At 37.4% G+C, this 22,005-nt stretch overlaps 1 protein-coding gene across 10 annotated transcripts in view; it reads right to left on the reverse strand.

The window, feature by feature from the left end:
- LOC128685725 (mitogen-activated protein kinase kinase kinase 7-interacting protein 3 homolog) overlaps positions 1 to 22,005 on the reverse strand; it is a 639,350-nt gene that overhangs the window by 125,105 nt on the left and 492,240 nt on the right. For 8 of the 10 annotated variants that reach the window (XM_070088023.1, XM_070088020.1, XM_070088024.1 and 5 more), the window contains 3 exons: positions 18,371 to 19,226; positions 16,737 to 16,900; positions 16,098 to 16,176 (listed from right to left, as the gene is read on the reverse strand). In XM_070088023.1, the coding sequence (XP_069944124.1) occupies positions 16,098 to 16,176; positions 16,737 to 16,900; positions 18,371 to 19,226 (1,099 nt within the window). The remainder of the gene's footprint in view (positions 1 to 16,097; positions 16,177 to 16,736; positions 16,901 to 18,370; positions 19,227 to 22,005) is intronic. The other 2 variants (XM_070088028.1, XM_070088029.1) reach the window with 1 other exon arrangement.

Raw genomic sequence — 22,005 nt, forward strand, 5'->3', positions numbered from 1 at the left:
GATAAACGTTTGCTTTATGAGTTGTTATATTCTAACTCGAAACCAAATTGCAACCCTGATGATTTCATAGCAACTTGTACCAGCTTAGCTCAAAGTGTCTTTAGAAGAATCCATGAAACGCTTCATAAACCAACAGCAGAATTTACAAGAGTCGCTAACACTTGAGCAAAGCCGTCCAAAATTACAGTAGGTTCGAGAGTTATGCTGACTAACTTTAACAAAACGTCTCCAATGCCTAAGCTTGATCAAAAGTTTGTTGGTCCTTATCAAGTAGCTGAACATATTAATGGCAATAAGTACAGTGGACCCCCGGTTATCGGCAGGTTTGTCAGCGCCCAGTTATCGGCCGTTCGCTCGGTTATCGGCTGTTTTGGACGCATCCATCCGCCAGCTAGGGCAGCTTGCACTTCAGTTTGGCTTTGTCTCTTGGTGGCTGAGGAAGTTTCTGCTCATACATCCAAACATTTCGCTTGTTTACCATTATTTTTAGTGGTTTTTCTTCCAGTGCAACTATGAAATAAGTAAAGATGGCTCCAAAGAAAGTTCCTAGTAAAGTTCCTGTGGTAAAGAAAGTGAGAAACACCATGGAATTTAAGCGTGAAGTGATAGAAAAGTCTGAGAGTAGTATGAAGGTTATGGAACTTGCCAGGATGTACAGCAAGAATAAATCAACATCCATCCTGGCAAAGAAAGAACAAATCAAAGATGCTAATGTTGCAAAAGGAGTAACTTTTCTAACTAAACAAAGGCCACCAATAAGGGAAGAGATGGAAAAGCTAATATTATTGTGGATTAAGGAAAACAATTAGTGGGAGACAGTGTTGTTGAGTCGATCATTTGTGAGAAGGCAATGCAGTTGCATGAGGATCTTGCAAAGAAAATGCCTGGAACAAGTACTGCAGTTTGTGAATTTAGGGCCAGCAAAGGATGGTTTGATAGATTTAAGAAGCATAGTGGCATACACAGTGTTGTAAGGCATGGTGAGGCTGCAAGTTCTGACAAATGTGCAGCTGAAAAGTATGTTCACAAATTCCAGGACTATGTAAAGGCTGAAGGATTCAAACCCCAACAAGTGTTCAGTTGTGACAAAACAGGCCTGTTTTGGAAGAAAATGCCATACAGGACCTACATTACCCAGGAGGAAAAGGCACCGCCAGGACACAAGCCTATGAAAGACAGTCTTACTCTTTCGTTGTGTGGTAATGCTAGTGGGGATTTCAAAGTGAATCCTTTACTGGTGTATTACTCAGAAAATCCCAGAGTGTTCAAGAAAAACAATGTCATGAAGAATAGAGTGTGTGTGATGTGGAAAGCTAATCATAAGGCATGGGTCACAAGGCAAATTTTCAGAGTGGGCTAATGATGTGTTTGGCCCAAGTGTGAAAAAATACCTCCTGGAAAAGAAATTGCCACTCAAGTGCCTCCTGGTACTGGACAATGCTACTGCACATCCTCCAGACTTGCAAGACCAAGTGTTTAGGGACTTCAGTTTCATCACAGTGAAGTTCTTGCCTCCTACCACCACTCCTCTCCTCCAGCCGGTTAGGTCATTTCTAACTTCAAAAAACATTACATAAAAGCAGTGTTTCAAAAGTGTTTTGAAGTGACCTCAGACACTCAGTTGACCCTAAGACAGTTCTGGAGGAATCACTTCACTATCCTCCACTGCATAAGCCTTATAGGTAAGGCTTGGGAGGGAGTGACTTCCAGGACTTTGAACTCTGCTTGGAGAAAACTGTGGCCAGATCATGTCCAGGAGAGGGATTTTGAAGGGTTTGAGGCTAACCCTGACCCTGTGGACTCTATTGTGGTACTGGGGAAGTCCCTGGGGTTGGAGGTGAGTGGCAAGGATGTGGAAGAGTTGGTGGAGAACCACAGGGAAGAGCTAACCACTGAAGAGCTGCAAGAGCTTCAACTTGAACAGCAACAGACTGCAGCTGAGGAACTTGCTTCAGAGGAGGAGGAAGAGGGAGTGAAGGAGGTGCCTTCTTCAGAGATTAAAGAGGTGTGTGCAATGTGGACTAGAGTGCAAGCTTTTGTAGAGAAACACCACCCTGACAAAGCTGAAACAAGCCATAACTGCAACATGTTTAGTGACAAAACCCTGTCTCACTTCAGGGAAATCTTAAAGAGACACCAGAAACAGAGCACTCTGGACATTTATTTTGTGACTCTCAAGCTGGTCCTAGTGGCAATAAAAGACAGAGAAAGGAAGTAACCCCAGAAAAGGCTTTGCTACCTAAAGTCTTCATGGAGGGGAATTCCCCTTCCAAACACTAACTCCTCCCTCTTTCCTCCTCCCTATCTTCCAGAAGCCAGCATTAGCCTTCAATAAAGGTATGTAATACTTACATAATTGTTAAAAAAATTATTTTTTTGTGAATATTTTTGTTTGGAACTGATTAATTGTATTTCCATTAATTCTTATGGGAAATATTAATTCATTTATCGGCCATTTCGGTTGTCGGCCAACCTTCTGGAACAGATTATGGCTGATAACCGAGGGTCCACTGTATAAGGTTAGAGAAATTAGTACTGGTCAGTATAAAGAATCGCATTTAGATCATATGAAGTTAGTATGTGACGATAATGATGTTCCAACCCAGACTAATGTAAGTCTCTGACAATCCTCCTGACTCTGTACCCTCTACCTCTAATACTCAGTCAGACGATCAACTTGAATGTCGTTATTCCCTACGTACAAGAAAGGTATTGAGAAATCTGCAAGTATCATTTGTAACTACCAATTCAGAGCTGCCTCAAACATGGCATGAGTTAGCCAGTGCAACAGAGTTTGATCCTCCCAGAGATGACACCCATTCTGCATATGTCAATCTCACCCTAGCAGAGTTGGGGTTAAATGTAAATAACCTGTATAGATGAATAATTACAGTATCAACTTATTAATATTCAAGAATTTTTTTTGTGTGGTCACGTTCTCTCCGAATTCTGAGATTTAACAGTCTAGATTTGAGTGCACCAAGTCTGCCCTTTCTGTTAAACACTTCTTTCTCTGTACATATCCTTCTTCAGAATCAGTAGATCACATGAATACATATCAATCGATCAAATTTTTTTTATCATTTCTATTGTGTAATCCCAATGTTGAGTCTCATTCTACAAGTTGTGCTATATCATACCTTGTAATGCATTACAGTAAGTTACGTTAGCTCCCATTCTGATATTCTCCTTATGTATGTTATAATGTTCAATTGTTGTGTACTTTGACATTGTATAGAATCAGCCCAAGCCGTACACCTGCCATCTCTAGTTTGTATTAGCTGTATGTCGGGATGACATACATTAGCGTCGCTGAGCTCTCAGTAGTACCAGTACCAGTCACCAGTTACCAGTGTCAGTAGTAGTAATTCACTACCAACCGTCTGTGTGAATCACTTGTTATTCACTGTTACAGCTGACCCTAGCATGTTTTGAACCCGCTCACCCCAGGAACCATCTCGTGAGTCAGTCTAAGGATAGGGAGCGGGGATGCAGGTCAGGCCTGGTGCTACCCATATATTACCACTTAAATTAGTGTTATTACCCAATCCACATTACGCAACCCCAATGGGACAACTTAGTCAGGTCACATCCACTGAAGGAAAGAGCACGACACCAGACCTAGTAGCATAAGTTAGTCGGGTTCAACTCACACCCACCCACACTCCCTCATGTATTTATCTAACCTATTTTTACTTTCCTCTTAAAAGGGGAGTGTTAATGTGACATGGCATCAGTGAATCCCTGGTGTTTGCCATGCTATTTGCTCTAGCTGGTGCTTAATTGAACTGGTGCTCCCACAAGGTACTAAGTGGTTACTGATTTTTTTTATTACTGCGCACACTGAGTGTGCAGACACATCCTTTCATGTCTAGGAGACTCAAACCTATTGCGTCAAATTTGAAGGAATGAAAAATAAAACGTAATCTACGTTTGGAGTGCTACATGTGCAAACGTTTGGACAGTTTAAGGGTTAACACACACTACATGCTTAATCTGGCAAGGACCCCCTCTGACCCCCACATTATCTGGTCTACAGTAGCTATGTTTCAGAGTACCTTAATTATCTGAGTTATTTAGATTTATTTTGAATACAGTAAGGCCCCACTTATATGGCAGGTTAGGTTCCAGGCTACCGCCTGAAAGCAGAACGCCATTTTTTCCACTTATAAATACACACAAATGCCAGATAATAAGCTTACACTAACATAAATTAAGTTAGGAATAGAACTAGGCATTAAAAACAATAAAAAGTAAAATACACACACAGTACACTCATTACTTACCTCAAAATATTTGTAGTCTTAACCCTTTCAGGACTTGGGCCGTACTAGTACGGCTTACGCTCCAGGGTTTTTGATGTACTAGTACGCCTAAATTCTAGCGCCCTCAAATCTCGTGAGAGAAACCTGGTAGGCCTACATATGAAAGAATGGGTCTATGTGGTCAGTGTGCGCAGTATAAAAAAATCCTGCAGCACACAGTGAGTAATGAGAAAAAAAAACTTTCACCGTGTTTTTGGATTAAAACAGCGACTTTGCACTGTATTTTCGTATAGTATTTATTGTCGTATTCTAGTTTTCCTAGTCTCATTTGATAGAATGGAAGACATATTACAGAAATTGAGATGATTTTGACTGGTTTTACAATGAAAAGTACCTTGAAATTGAGCTCAAAATAGCAGAAATGTTTGATTTTTACCAAAGTTCAAAAGTAAACAAATCATGACAAGCTTCCAATACACGTCAACTGGTGAGTCTAATATTCTTTCACAAGTGCGCTGATATTATTTATACCATTTCTACACTAATGCAGTAGTCTGCATAACAGTAAATCTTATTTTTTTTGTAAGAATAAAAATTCAAAGTGGAAAACCAAAGAAATACAAGAGGGGCATGGGGATGCGACTAACGAACAGAGAACTTGTTATTTTAGTGCCAGGAATGTCTTTCTTGTTTATTCTGCACCCTATTCGGAAATTGGCATCTTTTGAAATTTGTGAGAAATTGGCATCTTTTGAAATTTGTGAGAAATTGGCAAAACTGCTAAATTCTGACCACTTTATTGGATAATTGAAATCGGTAAATGGGTGGTTTCTTGTACTCATTCAATAGAAAAAATGGAGTTCTAGCGAAATAGTTATGATTTTTGTCGACTAGTACACTGGAATTAGCCTGAAATCTTGCATATTCATGAGACAGAAAAAAGACACCAGCAATCCTACCATCATGTAAAACAATTACAGGTTTCTGTTTTACACACACTTAGCAGGACGGTAGTACCTCCCTGGGCAGTTGCTGTCTACCAACTTACTGTCTTTGTCTACCTGTGTGTCTGTCTTTCTGCCTACCTGTGTGTCTGTCTTTCTGTCTACCTGTGTGTGTCTGCCTGTTTATCTGTTAAGAGTGTAACTGGTCTTGAAGATGCCATATTAGTAATGATAATAACACAATAATAATCACTGAGGCGCATTAAATGTGTATAAAACGTTAATGTAGACATTTTGCTTAATCCATCTATGATTTTTTTTTTTCAAGATTATATAATAAACATGCTACATAACATATAAACATATAAATTAACAAATATGAGATGTTTTTCTTGTCGACTTGACAAAGTGAATAAAAACCATTCGTGTCCGGGCTGGTAACAACAACAACGTTTGTTTACATAACTCGTGAACATTCTACACTCATTCTCTCTCTCGTTTATTCATCTAATTTTGTTTACTCACCTCTCACTCTACATTAAAACTACAGATATTTTAAGGTAAGTAATGAGTGGACACGATTATTATATTATAGTTTAATAATATTATTATTATTATTATTAATATTAGTACATATGTATTATTGTAATAATAATTCTTATTATTATTAATATTATTATTAATTTAGGGCACTGGAGCATAGATCCACTGTATAGCACTTTGTCTGGATTTTTGGGTTATCCTAGGTAATTTATACTATGTATGATAACTTCACTTTCGTGTACCTGTGAGAGAGAGAGAGAGAGAGAGAGAGAGAGAGAGAGATACAGAGATACAGAGACAGAGACAGAGACAGAGACAGAGACAGAGAGAGAGAGAGAGAGAGAGAGAGAGATACAGAGAGTGACAGCCACATTCAGTCAGCCAGTCAGTCAACCACTCACCCACCCGGCCAGCCAGCCAGCCAGCCAGATACGTATTACACGTTCCAGAGTTGTTTCTCTTTACTTAGGGTATAGGTTATACTACATTCCGGCAGAATGACACTACCAGTGGTATTCTCCCATTCCACTGTGTCAACAATACATAAAGATAACAATAACATATGATACTGTATGCGATGTAAAATTTACAATACAATTCACTACTGTGTATACATTATATACAGTACATAATTAAAATATAAAAATCGAAGTAAATAATGGTAAAAACAATGAAATAATGATTGTACATTACATTACAGTACTATGTAGGTAGTTTATATAGGAAAGGTTTGACATTATGCCCTACCCAGTATGTCAGCAATTTTCAAAGGTTCGACTTACGTCCATTTTGACTTACGACCGGTTGGTCGGAACCAAGCTTGGTCGTAAGTCGGATAGTACCTGTATATTATTTATACCATTTTTATAATGATGAAGTAGTCTGCATAACAGTAGATATTCTATTTTTTGTGTGATTAAAAATTCAAAATGTAAAGCAAGCATAATATAAAAGGGGTCTGGAGATGTGACTAATGACAGAGAAAATGTTATTTTATTGCTAGGAATGTTTGCATTGTTAATTCTGGACCCTATTTTGAAATTGGCCTTCCTTTTGTATGAAAGTGGCCAAATTACCAATTTCTGATCACTTTATTGGGTAATTGAAATAGGTAAATGGGTGGTTTCTTGTACTCATTTGATAGAACAAAAGGAGTTTTAGCAAAAAAGCTATGAGTTTGGGTGAATTAAACAATGGAATTGGCTGAAAATAGGGCTCAAAGAGGGCGAAATCACCGATGTGTAAATATCGCTGAGACCACTAACTTCTCGAGAACGTAATTCCATAAGTTTTCCATCAAATTTCATACTTTTGGTTTCATTATCATCGGGAAAAGATTCTTATCATTTCATAAGACAAAAAAAAAATTTTTTTTTTTTAAATTCTTCAACACTGAGAGCAAGTTTGTGAGCAGCGGTCGTGACAGTGAAAAGGTTAATGAACAGTAAAAGACTTTATTTCTTTGTGTAGTTTACAAGTAATAATATATTAAGCACAAACAAAGTCACTAGCATGCATGTGGATTTCAGGTAGACTTATCCTAGTGCTTATAGACTACTTAATATTAGACATAGGTTACTGAGTGGTAACATTTTTATTAAGCATTATTATACAAAGAGGGGTAGCAAAATATTACCAGTAGCACAATTTTGAGTGTGTATTAATACTTTAAACTGGTTTAGTGATCTTAAGTTAATTGGAATTTATAAGTACAGTAGTTTCAAACTGGCTCTATGATTTCAGGCTATGGGAAGATTTTAAGAGATGGTGAAGAAACGGGAAGTAGTTGGACGAGTTGTTTATGTCTGGTATAGCAGTGTTCGTGTAGTTATGTTTAGGAGATTAGGCGATTTTTAATTATAGCTGTAAATTGATTGGCTGATAGGGGACCTTTGGCTAGTTTGGGCAGTGAACTCTCGATCTTGGGGCCCTTTATCTGCATTGCATTTTTGCATAAGGTGAAGTGGACACAGGGAATGTCGCAGAGAGTCTTATGCCTTGAGTTTTGTATGTGTGTTCTTTTGTAACTATCAAGGAGCAGTTTGGGGGGAGTATTTATATTGGAGTTTAATGTTTTATATACAGTAGGGCCCTGCTTTATGGCGTTCCTCTAATACGGTCATTTCAAATTATGACCAAAACTCTCTATACGGCTCCCCCCACCTGACATTCTAATACAGTCACCGTGCCCCACCTGGTTTGTTTACATTTTCTGAGAGATACGTAAGCACCAAGTCTCTCCATTATGTCTGGAAACTCCAAAATTTCAAGTGTTTTTAACCCCTTGACTGTCGCAACCCCCAATCCTGAGATGTCTCCTGGTGTCGCAAAATTTAAAAAAAAAAAAAAATTATTTTTTCTTATGAAATAAGATAATCTTTTCCTGATTGTAAAGACACCAAAAAAAACTGAAATTTGATGGAAAACTGATGGAATTACGCTCTCGCGAAGTTAGCGACCTCGGCGATATTTACAAATCGGCGATTTCGCCCACTTTGAGCCCTATTTTCGGCTAATTCCATTACTCCAGTCAACCAAACTCATAGATATTTCTTCAGAACTCCATTTTTTCTATCGATTGAGTACAAGAAACTGCCCATTTACTGATTTCAACTACCCAATAACATGGTCAGAAATTTGCAATTTGGCCAATTTCACGAAAATTAAAAAATATGACAATTTCAAAGTAAGAACCAGAATGAACAATGCAGACATTCCTGGCTCTAAAATAACATTTTCTTTGTTCATCAGTCACATCTCCAGGCCCCTCTGATATTACTCTTGCTTTCTATTTTGAAATTTTATTCAAACAAAAAATAGATTTACTGTTATGCAGACTACTGCAATACTGTAATAATTGTAAAAAGTACATCAACCCATTCATGACTGCATATTAGAATGGATATTTGGACATTTATTGGATTATGACATCATTTGTTTACTTTTGAACATCGGCAAAAATCAAACATTTCCCGTACTTTGTACTCCATTTCCAGATTCTTTTTATAGTAAAATTAATCAAAATCACCTCTATTTCTATAATATATTTTCCATTCTATCAAATGAGACCAAGAAAACGAGAATACAACCATAAATACTATATGAAAATAGACCACAAATTCGGCATTTTAATTAAAAAAAACGGTCGGAGTTTTTTTTTTCTCATTATGCACTGCGTGCTCCAGGATTTTTTTATATGGTGCACACTGACCACACAGACCCATTCTCTCACATGTCGGCCTACCAGCTTTCTCCTGCTTGACTTGAAGCCGCTAGAATTTATGAGTATATATACATCAAACACGGTACCTCGTAAGACGTATATATACGGCCACGACAGTCAAAGGGTTAAAAGTTATTTCATATTTTATATATATACTCTGATTATTATATTTATGTATACCTGTACCTAAATAAACTTACACACTGTGCTGGCGTGCAGGTACATATTAAAATCAGTGAGAGCGTCTTATGTCTTGAGACACCATATTAGTAATGATAATAATAATAATAATAATAATAATAATAATAATAATAATAATAATAATAATAATAATCTAGGTAGTAGGTTGGTAGACAGCAGCCACCCAGGGAGGTACTACCTTCCTGCCAAGTGAATGTAAAATGAAAGCCTGTAATTGTTTTACATGATGGTAGGATTGCTGGTGTTTTTTCTGTCTCATAAACATGCAAGGTTTCAGGTACGTCTTGCTACTTCTGTTTACACTTAGGTCACACTACACATACATGTACAAGCATATATATACACACCCCTCTGGGTTTTCTTCTATTTTCTTACTAGTTCTTGTTCTTGTTTATTTCCTCTTATCTCCATGGGGAAGTGGAACTGAATTCTTCCTCCGTAAGCTATGCGTGTTGTAAGAGGCGACTAAAATGCCAGGAGCAAGGGGCTAGTAACCCCTTCTCCTGTATATATTACTAAATGTGAAAGGAGAAACTTTTGTTTTTCCTTTTGGGCCACCCCGCCTAGGTGGGATACGGCCGGTGTGTTGAAAGAAAGAATAATAATAATAATAATAATAATAATAATAATAATAATCACCTAGTCTCACTAAATATTGTATAATATTTTTTTCAGAATTATATAATAAACATGATACATAACATATAAAGATGATACATACACTCCACAGTAGAATAAATAAACATAAATACAAGATGTGGGAGTCAGACTTCTACGAGTGACGCCATATTAGTATTAATAATAATAATCACCGAATCTCATTAAATGTCGTATATTACGTTAATATACACATTTTCATTAATCCATCTATAATATTTTTTCAAAATTATATAATGAACACGATACATAACATTTAAAGATGATAAATACACCCCACAGTAGAATAAATAAACATAAATACAAGATGTGGTAGCCAGACTTCTACGAGTGACGGCAAGAATGACATTTTCTCTAGGCCAACATCAGAGAAAATGTGTTACTGGGGGTAACTGTAGAAAATTATTCCTTTCATATGTAAGAAAGTAAGTTTATTCAGGTATACACAAATACAGTGACATAAATTATCATACATAACAGCATATGTGTAAAGTACCTAGGATAACCCAAAAAAGTCAGACAGACTGACTTATTTCCATTGCCTTCACTCAGAGCATCATTTCTTCTAAAAATGGTGTTACATGAGAATGGGAGTGTTCTTCTTTATTTCTTCTACCTTATCAATGTAGAGATAACCTGTACACAATGTAACTTGTATACAAACCAGACATGTACACCTGGTTTGTTTACAAAACTTGCGTTCGCCTGGTTTGTTTACATAACTCTGTGCCTGTCCTCTCTCATGTACTCATTCTCTCTCTCTCTCTCTCTCTCTCTCTCATTTATTAGTTTTATCTCGTTTACTCACATCTGACCCTACATTAAGACTACAAATATTTTAAGGTAAGTAATGAGTGAACTGTATAAGCATTTTATCGCTCTGGGATGCTTAAATGTAATAGAACATTATGTGTGGATGAGTATGGTAGCCCAGCTGACTACCATACATACCACACTTGATTTCTTACAATAAATACTACTTGTCTCACCACAGATTAAGGCTACAAATATTTTAAGGTAAGTAATGAGTGTACTATATGTGTATTTTACTTTTTTATTGTTTTTAATTTCCTAGTTCTGTTGCTAACTTAATATATGTTAGTGTAAATTTGTTATCTAGTACAGTGGACCCCCACTTTACGATCAGCTCCCAATGCGACCAATTATCTAAGTGCGTTTGTACGTGTATGTTTGGGGGTCTGAAATGGACTAATCTAATTCACAATATTCCTTATGGGACCAAATTCGTTCAGTAATGGCACCTGAACATACTTTTGGAATGAAATAATATCGTAAGCCGGGGGTCCACTGTATTTATATGCATTTATAAGTGGAAAAAAGGGGTGTTCCACTTTACGGCGGTAGCCTGGAACCTAACCTGCCGTATAAGTGGGGCACTACTGTATATAATAGGCACAATAATATGAGTGCATATTTTGTATATTAACCCCTTGAGGGACTGTGCTGTAGTTCTACAGCTATGAAGCCAGGGTCAGTGTCGTAGTACTACATCATGAGCTCAACTCACTCAGATGAACTGTGAGCAGTAAATAAAATAAATTATTTTTTTTGGAAAATTTTTGAACCCTGTGGACAGGTTTCGGATTGGGGGTCTGGACCCTAAAAGGGTTAAGGTGATTTGTTGTAGTAGATCCTCAAGTGCAAATACCATAGGTGAGGTAAGGGTAGATGAGAGGGTGGTATAGTGTTAGCAGTGCCATTTGGGGTACATAGTACAGTGGACCCCCGCATAACGATCACCTCCCAATGCGACCAATTATGTAAGTGTATTTATGTAAGTGCGTTTGTACGTGTATGTTTGGGGGTCTGAAATGGACTAATCTACTTCTCAATATTCCTTATGGGAACAAATTCGGTCAGTACTGGCACCTGAACATACTTCTGGAATGAAAAAATATCGTTAACCGGGGGTCCACTGTATTGTATCTAGGAAAGGATGCCTACTGTTTTGGTGACTTTCTTGGCTATACGCTGAATGTGGGTATAAAATTTAAGGTTGTAGTCAAGGTAAAAACCTAAAAATTTGTCCTCTGTGTGTCTTATAATGGGGGAATCATTGATCAGTATGTTAAGTTGGATATTTAAAGCTATGTTTCCAGATAGCATGTAGGTTTTGTCTATATTGAGAGTAAGTTTGTTGGTCGTCATCCATGTAGATATTTTTAGTAGCTCATCGTTAAGTGTCACTAAGCCTTGTCAGATTTTAGCTGGAGATAATATAAGTAGTGTCATCTGCTAATAGAACTGGTTCAAGGAGATGAGATGCTTAACAAAGCTCCTGGAGAGTGAAACGTTGCCACAATAAAATGTCACATTAGTTGCACTTGTGTCCTTTTACTTTACAAATGTTTTATTAGTGGGATGGATTGTGAAGAGCCTGCCTAGAATGGGCCAAAAGGCCTGCTGCAGTGTTCCTCCTTTCTTATGTTCTTATGTACAACAATTTTGCATGTTTTTGTTGTAAAACAAGTTTGGTAAACAATATCATGATGAAAATATTAGTGCAGTTTTTGTGTTGAATACAATGAGTGTACATCTTTCTTTCTGTCAACACACTGGCCGTATCCCACCGAGGCGGGGTGGCCCAAAAGGAAAAATGAAAGTTTCTCCATTTACATTTAGTAATATATACAGGAGAAGGGGTTACTAGCCCCTTGTTCCCGGCATTTTAGTCGCCTCTTACAACACGCATGGCTTACAGAGGAAGAATTCTGTTCCACTTCCCCATGGAGGTAAGATGAAATAAACAAGAACTAGAAAGAAAATAGAAGAAAACCCAGAGGGGTGTGTAAATATATACTTGTACATGTATGTGCAGTGTGATCTAAGTGTAAGTAGAAGTAGCAAGACATACCTGAAATCTTGCATGTTTATGAAACAGAAAAAAGGACACCAGCAATCCTACCATCATGTAAAACAATTACAGGTTTTCGTTTTACACTCACTTGGCAGGACAGTAGTACCTCCCTGGGCGGTTGCTGTCTACCAACCTACTACCTATAGTGAGTTTACATATATACATTATATTGATCTCTCAGGCCACAAAAGTTACTGGAAAAAAAAATTAGTAAAATAAAAAATGCAGCTTTACGAAAGTTGCCGATGTTGCTGCCACCCTGTCATTGAGGGTCAACTTCACACCTCTATATCTCAGTAAGTACAGAATGAATTTTTTTTTTGTTTTATTACATATATAAGAATATCATAATTCTGTAAGATTTTTTTTTTTTTTTTTAATATTCTTGGACCCTGGCTGTCACTTTTGAGATTTGGCCTCTGGACTCTGAAAGGGTTAACGCACCTCAGAGTGATTATTGTGTTATCATCATTAATATAGCATCTTCAAGACTAATAAGACACTTAGTGATTTTAACGTGTACCTGCACGCCAGCACAGTAAGTTTATTTAGGTACAGGTACACAAAGTACAGTGGAACGCCGAATATCGGCCATAATCCATTCCATAAGAATTAATGAAAATACAATTAATCCGTTCCAGACACTCAAAAATATTAACAAAAAATACATTTTTTAAAGATTAATTATAGTTTTACATACACAAAACAATGAGAACTAAATAAAATAAATAAATAAATGAACATTTAAATCACTATTACATACCTTTATTGAAGATTCATGTTGGCTTATGGAAGATAGGGAGGAGGAGAGAGGGAGGACTGATTATTGTTTGGTAGGGGAATTCCCCTCCATAAGGACTTCAGGTATCAAAGTCCTCTCTGGGGTTACTTCCCTCCCTGCCTGCCTGCTACACTCCCTGCCTCCTTTCCACACTCCCCGTTTCCCTGCTACACTCCCTCCGTCCATGCTACACTCCCTCCCTCCATGCTACACTCCCTCCCTCCATGCTACACTCCCTCCCTCCATGCTACACTCCCTCCCTCCATGCTACACTCCCTCCCTCCATGCTACACTCCCTCCCTCCATGCTACACTCCCTCCCTCCATGCTACACTCCCTCCCTCCATGCTACACTCCCTCCCTCCATGCTACACTCCCTGCCTCTTTCCCATCTTCCATTGTTTGTGATCTCTTTTTCATTAACACATTTACCCCTTTCACCACATCAGCTTCCTTGATTTGTTCTTTCTTTGCCAGGATAGAAATGATTGTTGATTTCTTTTCACTATACATCCTGGCAAGCTGGAACACATGCACTTAACCCTTTGACTGTTGCAAGCCCCTTTCTGAAACTGTCATTCTGTCACAGAAGTTTTGGAAAAAAAAAATTATTTTTTTCTTATGAAATGATAGAGAATCTTTTCCCGATGGTAATAACACCAAAAGTATGAAATTTGGTTGAAAACTCATGGAATTGCACTCCCGCAAAGTTAGCGGTCTCGGCGACACATACACATCAGCAATTTCGCCGACTTTGAGCCCTGTTTTTGGCCAATTCCATTGTCCCAGTTGACCAATCTCATAGCTATTTCTTTAGAACTCCATTTTTTCTATCAGTTGAGTACAAGAAACCGCCCATTTACCGATTTGAACTACCCAATAAAGTGGACACAAATTGGCAATTTGGCCAATTTCACGCAAATTAAAATAGATGTCAATTTCAAAATAGGGTCCAGAATAAACAATGTAGACATTCTTGGCACTAAAATAACATAGCCTCTGTTCATTAGCCACATCTCTAGGCCCCTCTTATATTACTATTGCTTTCTATTTTGATTTTTTATTCATACAATAAAATACAAAATTTACTGTTATGCAGACTAATGCATTATTGTAAAAATGGTATAAATAATATCAGTGCACTTGTGAAAGAATATCAGACTCCCCAGTTGACATGTATTGGATGTGTGGTGTAATTTGCTTACTCCTGAACATTGGTAAAAAATTGAACATTTCCGCTACTTTGAACTCAATTTGAAGGTTGTTTTCATCGTGAAAGTAATGAAAATCATCTCTATTTCTGTAATATGTTATCCATTTTATCACCTGAGACCATGAAAACGAGAATACAACAATAAATACTATACGAAAATACACCTCAAAGTCAGCATTTTAATCCCAAAAAAACGGTCAGTTTTTTTTTCTCATTATGCACTGCATGCTGCAGGATTTTTTTATGTGGTGCACACTGACCACACAGACCCATTCTCTTACATATGGGCCTACCAGCTTTCTCCTGCTTGATTTGAAGCCGCTAAAATTTACGCGTATAAATATGTCAGAAACAGTGGCGCGTAAGACGTATATATACGACGTAAATAATCAAAGGGTTAATAAACAAGCACAAAAACCAATGGATTTTAAGAAACTGTTTGGATGAATGTGCCAAGTATATGCTCATTCTCCAAGAGACACAGGGAGACAGACTCACTTACATGCTGATTTCCTCTATTCTGTTTATTACAATTAACAGTACACTGCTGTATAAACATTTAAAAATATACCAGAAATGTTATAAATGGTGCAAAGGTGACATTAAAACAATATCAAATAAGGATGACACAAACCCACTAACATTATAGTATGCTCCTCACTTAGCGACAAATTTGTTTACCGACATGGTCTTAGGAACAGAACTCCGTCATTAATCCTTAAACTGTCCAAAAGTAGATCTACGTTTTTTCAACATTTGAAAGTATGTAAAAAAAGTAGATCTTCTTTTTTTTTTTTTTCATTTGAAAACGTGTAAAAAACTTTGATCTACTTTTTTTTTTTTTTGTTATATTTGGAAATATGTAAAAAAAATGTAGATCCACTTTTGGAGCACTACGCATGTGAACATAGATCTGCTTCGACAGTTTAAGGGTTAAGTGAGGAGAGGCTGTATATATAAAATATGAAATGACTTTAACCCTTAAACTGTCCAAATGTAGATCTACGTTCACGTGCGTAGCACTCTGACCTTGATTTTCCCCATTTGAAAGCATGTAAATAAAATCATAGAACTACATTCGGAGCCCCCCGCACGTGGACATAGATCTACGTTTGGACAGTTTTAAAGTTAAAACACGTGAAATTTTGGAAATTTTCCAGACATAATGGAGAGTCGTGCTCAGTGAGAATGTAAACAAACCAGGTGGCTCGTGGTGACTGTATTAGAAAGTCAGGTGGGGGAAGCTGTATAGAGAGTTTTGGTAATAATTTGAAATGTCCGTATTAGCGGAATGCAGTAAAGCAGGGCCCTACTGTATATACATAACTGCTAGACAAACTTAACATTTTACACACAGACACACAGTAACAGGAGAAAAGAAGCATCAGCTTACCAAGGCGTAAAATTTTATTTTCCATTTCATAGCACTCAGATTGTAATCGCTGATTTTCCCGTTGTACTTCTTCAATTCTCTGGGAGGAAAATATGTATGTGAAATATAAATATTGTATGTGAAATATAAATATTGTATATAGGTTTAATTGTTCAGAACACACTAAATTTACTGCACAAGTGTTCTTCGACTTAAGATATTTCAACTTTACAATGGTGCAAAAGGAATACTTTGGAGATGAGACTTGGCATAATTACTGAGCATGAAGGCAGCAAGTCCATAACTTGTATTCATTTATTTACTTTTCAATAATGATATTCAGTTAGTAATTATTTGTTTATTTACTTACTCAGTAACAGTAGTTATTTATTTTACATATCATATTCATACTACACATTTGACTAGCAGTATTTCAACTTATGATGGGTTCATTGGAACGTAACCACATCATAAGTCAAGGAGCACCCGTATACAAAATCACAAATGATCACAGTATATATTTAATTGTCACTTGCGTCAAAAGTTACTTTTAGTATTGACAACCACTGAATTGAATCTACAATACTTAAGTCATATATCATACGTAAGCTCAAGAGCCACTGTCTAATATAAGTCATGTGATAACTGCCAAATTCTCACCAGAGTATTAGTGTCGGCGTTAAGTTTACGTTGTTGCTCCCTAGCATTTAATTCCCGTATCATCATTTCTACCTCGGTCTGTAATGTACTTTTCTCTTCAATTTGCTTTGCCAACTCTGCCTCCAACTTTTGCTTGCGTATAATCTGTTCTTGCACCAGTGCTGCTGGATTAAAACAGATAAGAATTTACAACTGGTTATTCAATTATCAGAATACTAGTATTAAACATCAAAACTATGAATTGAAATTATTTCAGTTTATTGTAGTATTGTAATATGTAAGTAAATGAACAGCTTTAAAACCAAAAATTTTATACTGTACTTTTATTTCTTCGTATTTAAAATCACAAGAGAATATATATGAATGTGAATATTAATTTTCAGTGCCAGGTTAAAAGTCAACCTTTTAATACTGTATAATTATGAGCTTTATCTGAACAGCTTACTTGAAATATCTTGATAATTAATTCTTTAGGTCTACTTAAAAAATACCACAATTGAAGGGGAAAAAATTAAGACAACCATCATATGTAAGCATAAATCCCATGAAGTCCAGGAAAATACCTCTGATCTATGAGTGTCATGCAGGATCCAGATCAGCCATGGGCACACACTAAAAGACAAATATTACTGAATTGAAAAAAGCCACATCTGGATATTATTATTAATGTAAAATATTAATATAAAATCAATAAAAATTCCCAACATAGCCAAACACAATATTGCTCATATCTTTGTTATAAACATCTAACAGCAAGCTAATCATTCTACTTTGCACAAACGATGGATCCTTATTAATAAAAAATAAGTTAGTAGCCATATATCTAGAATTACAGGATAATCAATCTATAGGCAACCCTTTTTATTTAGGGCAACAGAAAAACACCCCAAAAACATTTCACTGGTTGTGGGGGCCATGTGAGTGGGTATCAAGCAGCACACTGAGGGGTGTACAGGGAATACACAGCAGTACAGTAGTGCATGCTGCTATACCTTGTATATGATCTGAATCAGGCCTGGCAGGTGGCACTGCCCATATAGGCTCTCCTGCAGAGTAACCCAGGCTAGTCTCAGTGCTTGGGGGATAGTGGAGGGGGTGCAAGGACACTGGAGGCCCCACACATTCTGGCAATGAAGACTTGCGCTGTCTTGATTCCGTGGGCAAAGAATCAGACATGTACCAGGTTTGTGGGCGCCGTGATTGCCCTTGTACCCCCTCCGGCCCAACCACATCATCCGATGTGGGGAATGCAGCTCCCGTGGGAGTGGAACCACCATTTGCACTTGAGCTGTACTGGATGTGGAACGCTGTGTTGGCCTGGGAATTTTTATTGTCAAGGTTCGTGCGCATAGCAGAGATTGTGCCACCAGTGGGACCTATAGAGATCTGGAGGGAGGAACGTGAACCATGGCGATGGTCAAGAGAAGAGGTGGAATAGGTAAGAGAGGAACCGCTACTGCGGATTTGTATAGGTGGTTGAGGTTCAGTAGATGGCTGTCGCAACTGAAGGTTTACTTTAGTGTATGATCGACCACACACTGAAACTGTACCATCACTTGATGGAGGCCCAGGGGCATGATGGGCACCATGGGGAGGAACAGGAGTGAGATATAAGGATGAAATATGTCTCGGACCTGGTGGAGGTCGACTGCTGCTGCTGCTGCCGCCACCACTGGTGTTTCCCGGATTTGTACAGTTGCTGGTCGTGGTTGTTACTGTTGTGGTTGTTGCTGATGGAGATGAGGGAGAGTCTATGATATTATTTAATAGAGTATTTGAGGAATGATGTGGACTATTACTTAATCTTTCAAATTGTTGTTCCATTTCCTGTAAATTATAAGAAAGTCCTCTTCTTCCTCCATAAAAGGTATCCGCACTTTTTCGACGTTCTGGTGGATCTTTAGTTTCATAACCACTGAATGGGTCAAAGGAATTAGGTACAACTGGTGCTGAATTAGGCATAACTGGCGTACTGGAACGAGACTTTGAAGATTCATGAGAACAATATGGAGTGTCCTGTCTACTGCAGCCCCCTTGTAAGTGTCTTGGAGGTGGCTGTATACCCGCTGCCCTAAGTCCATTAGAAACAGATGGGTGCCACCCATAACTTATTGGACTATTGATTGGTGGTTGGTAAAACACAGGGCTAGTAGGTACAGTAGTTGTGATGGGTGATGTGTAAACTGGCCCTGGACCTGCTACCATTCCAGGGCCATAACTATACACTAGGTATCCACTCGACTGTAATGGTCCAAATACATGGTGTGTTGCAGTAGAGTGATGCAACATTTGAGTAGTTGGAGTGGTTGTAGTAATAACAGGTGTGGTAGGTGTGGATGGTATTCCTGTTCGAATAGGGGAGGTGACCCGTGAATGTGAGGGTGACGACAATCCACTGCTAGAACGACCCCATGGGCCATAATAACCGCCATGATGGATGTTTGCCTTCTGAGACAGCTCTTCTTCACAACGTTCACGGTCAAGCCCATACTGAAAGCAAAAACATACTATAAAATTTAAGAAAAAAAAAAAGCAAGCAAAATAACATTAGAGAAATGTACTGCAATTTATGGATGAATAGCTATATAATAAACTAAATAAAATCTGGCACTTTAAGAAATTGTAATTTTCAAAAAATGAAAGTTGGATGGCCACCGCCCTAGCAGACATTAATAACGAGAAACTGGTTCCTAAATATCGTCATAAGTTTGTCTCCTATGTGTGGGTTAATTGTGTATGGTTCCAAAACCAATTTATCCAAGATCTCATCTCAAGATGACCACTGTCACACATTATTATATGGTAGCTTATGCAAATAACAGTACTGCAATTAGCTGGGGATCAAACCAGTGTATTTACCCAGCCTCCTGGGATGTTAGGTAAATTTCTTCATGCCTTTGTCCACTAGCCGTAGTGGACAAAGGAATCAAGAAATTTACCTAGCATCCCGGAAGGCTGGTCAAATATCACAGGTTCAATCCCCAGCTAGTCACAGTAGTGTTATTTGCCAAAAACTACTTTGTTCTGTGGATGCATTAAAATGGTATTTTATGGGTTACAACTGTCTTTACTGCTTTATTTTAATAACTTTTTAATTAATTTCAATATATCATTAAAGTGATATTTTAGGAAATACAGCCTGCTAAGCCTCAGCACTGTGCTCTTTGTTTAAAGTGAAACTCGAAACCACTTTTAGAATTTTATTTAAAATAACCAGAAGACAAATGGACAATCATGAAATATTATTGATTTCATAATTTGGAAGTTGCAATCAGCAATATCGTACGTATACCCTTCCCCCATTAGTCCATTAACCCCTTAGCTGTCCAAACATAGATCTACGTTCTCTCACCAAGCACTCCAAATATTTTTGGAATTTTTTTTTAAATAAAGAGGACATTTTTTACATGTAATAATGTAAAAAAAAATTTTAGAGTCAGCACTTATGGAGATATAAGGCCATAGTCAGCGCCTGTCGCTTACCTGATGGCAACATGAAGTGCTGCCGCTTGCAGAAGTAATGCCAATATACCTTTTTTCTCATTTTTTAAAATTTATATTCAGTGGTCCCTCGTTTTTTGTAATTAATCTGTTCCACAGAGTGTGACTATTACCAAAATTGACGACTTGCGAAACCATTTTCCCCATAAGAAATATTATAAATCAAATTCATTCCAAACACCCAGAAGTATCAACAACAACAAAAAATTTTTTTTACCTTAAAGTTAGATTTACATGCACAAAAGAATGAACATTCAACATGACAGTTACCTTTACTGAAGGCTGTAGTTGATGGATGGAAGACAGGGAGGAGGGGAGAGGGAAGAGAGGTTATTGTTCGGAAGGGAAATCCCCCTCCTTAAGGACTCTACATACCAAGTCCTTATCAGGGGTCACTTTCCTAACTTAACCCTTTGACTGTCGAAGGGCCCAATCCTGAAGTTGCTCCTGGTGTCGCAAAATATTCGAAAAAAAAAAAAAAACTATTTTTTCTTATGAAATGATAGAGAATCTTTTCCCGATTGTAAAGACACCAAAAAAACGAAATTTGATGGAAAACTGACGGAATTACACCCTCGTGAAGTTAGCGACTTCGGCGATATTTAAAAATCGGCAATTTCGCCCACTTTGAGCCCTATTTTCGGCTAATTCCGTTATTCCAGTCAACCAAACTCATAACTATTTCTTCAGAACTCTATTTTTTCTATCGATTGAGCACAAGAAACTGCCCATTTACCGATTTCAACTACCCAATAACATGGTCAGAAATTTGCAATTTGGCCAATTTCACGAAAATTAAAAAATACGACAATTTCAAAATAAGGTCCTGAATGAACAATGCAGACATTCCTGGCTCTAAAATAAGATTTTCTTTGTTCATCAGTCATGTCTCCAGGTCCCTGTGATATTACTCTTGCTTTTTATTTTGAAATTTTATTCAAACAAAAAATAGAAGATTTACTGTTATGCAGACTACTGCAATACTGTAATAATTGTAAAAATTACATCAACCCATTCATGACTGCGTATTAGAATGGCTATTTGGACATTTATTGGACAATGACATCATTTGTTTACTTTTGAACATCGGCAAAAATCAAACATTTCCTGTACTTTGTGCTCCATTTCCAGGTTCTTTTTATAGTAAAATTAATCAAAATCACCTCCATTTCTATAATATAGTTTCCATTCTATCAAATGAGACCATGAAAACGAGAATACAACCACAAATACTATACGAAAATAGACCACAAAGTCGGCATTTTAATTAAAAAAAAACGGTCGGAGTTTTTTTTTTCTCATTATGCACTGCGTGCTCCAGGATTTTTTTTATGTGGTGCACACTGACCACACAGACCCATTCTCTCACATGTGGGCCTACTAGCTTTCTCCTGCCTGATTTGAAGCCGCTAGAATTTATGAGTATATATACGTCAAACACGGTACCTCACAAACGTATATATACGGCCGCGACAGTCAAAGGGTTAAATATAGATTTACATGTAGAAGAGAATGACAAATAAATGTAAAGCACTAATAAAATGTATAAATGAACATTTAACATCACACTTAACTTTATTGAAGATTCTTGTTGGTGTATGGCAGAGGGAGGGGAGGCGAGTTTATTGTTGGAGAATATGACACTAATATCAACTCTATGGCTAATTTATCTATCACAATTCAACTAATATGACATAATAAACAATACAGTGGACCCCCGGCACACGATGGCATCGGCAAAGGTTAAATCTGGCATATGATACATTTT

This window comes from Cherax quadricarinatus, chromosome 23 (genome assembly GCF_038502225.1).
Source record: "Cherax quadricarinatus isolate ZL_2023a chromosome 23, ASM3850222v1, whole genome shotgun sequence".
Classification (NCBI taxonomy): Eukaryota; Metazoa; Arthropoda; class Malacostraca; order Decapoda; family Parastacidae; genus Cherax; species Cherax quadricarinatus.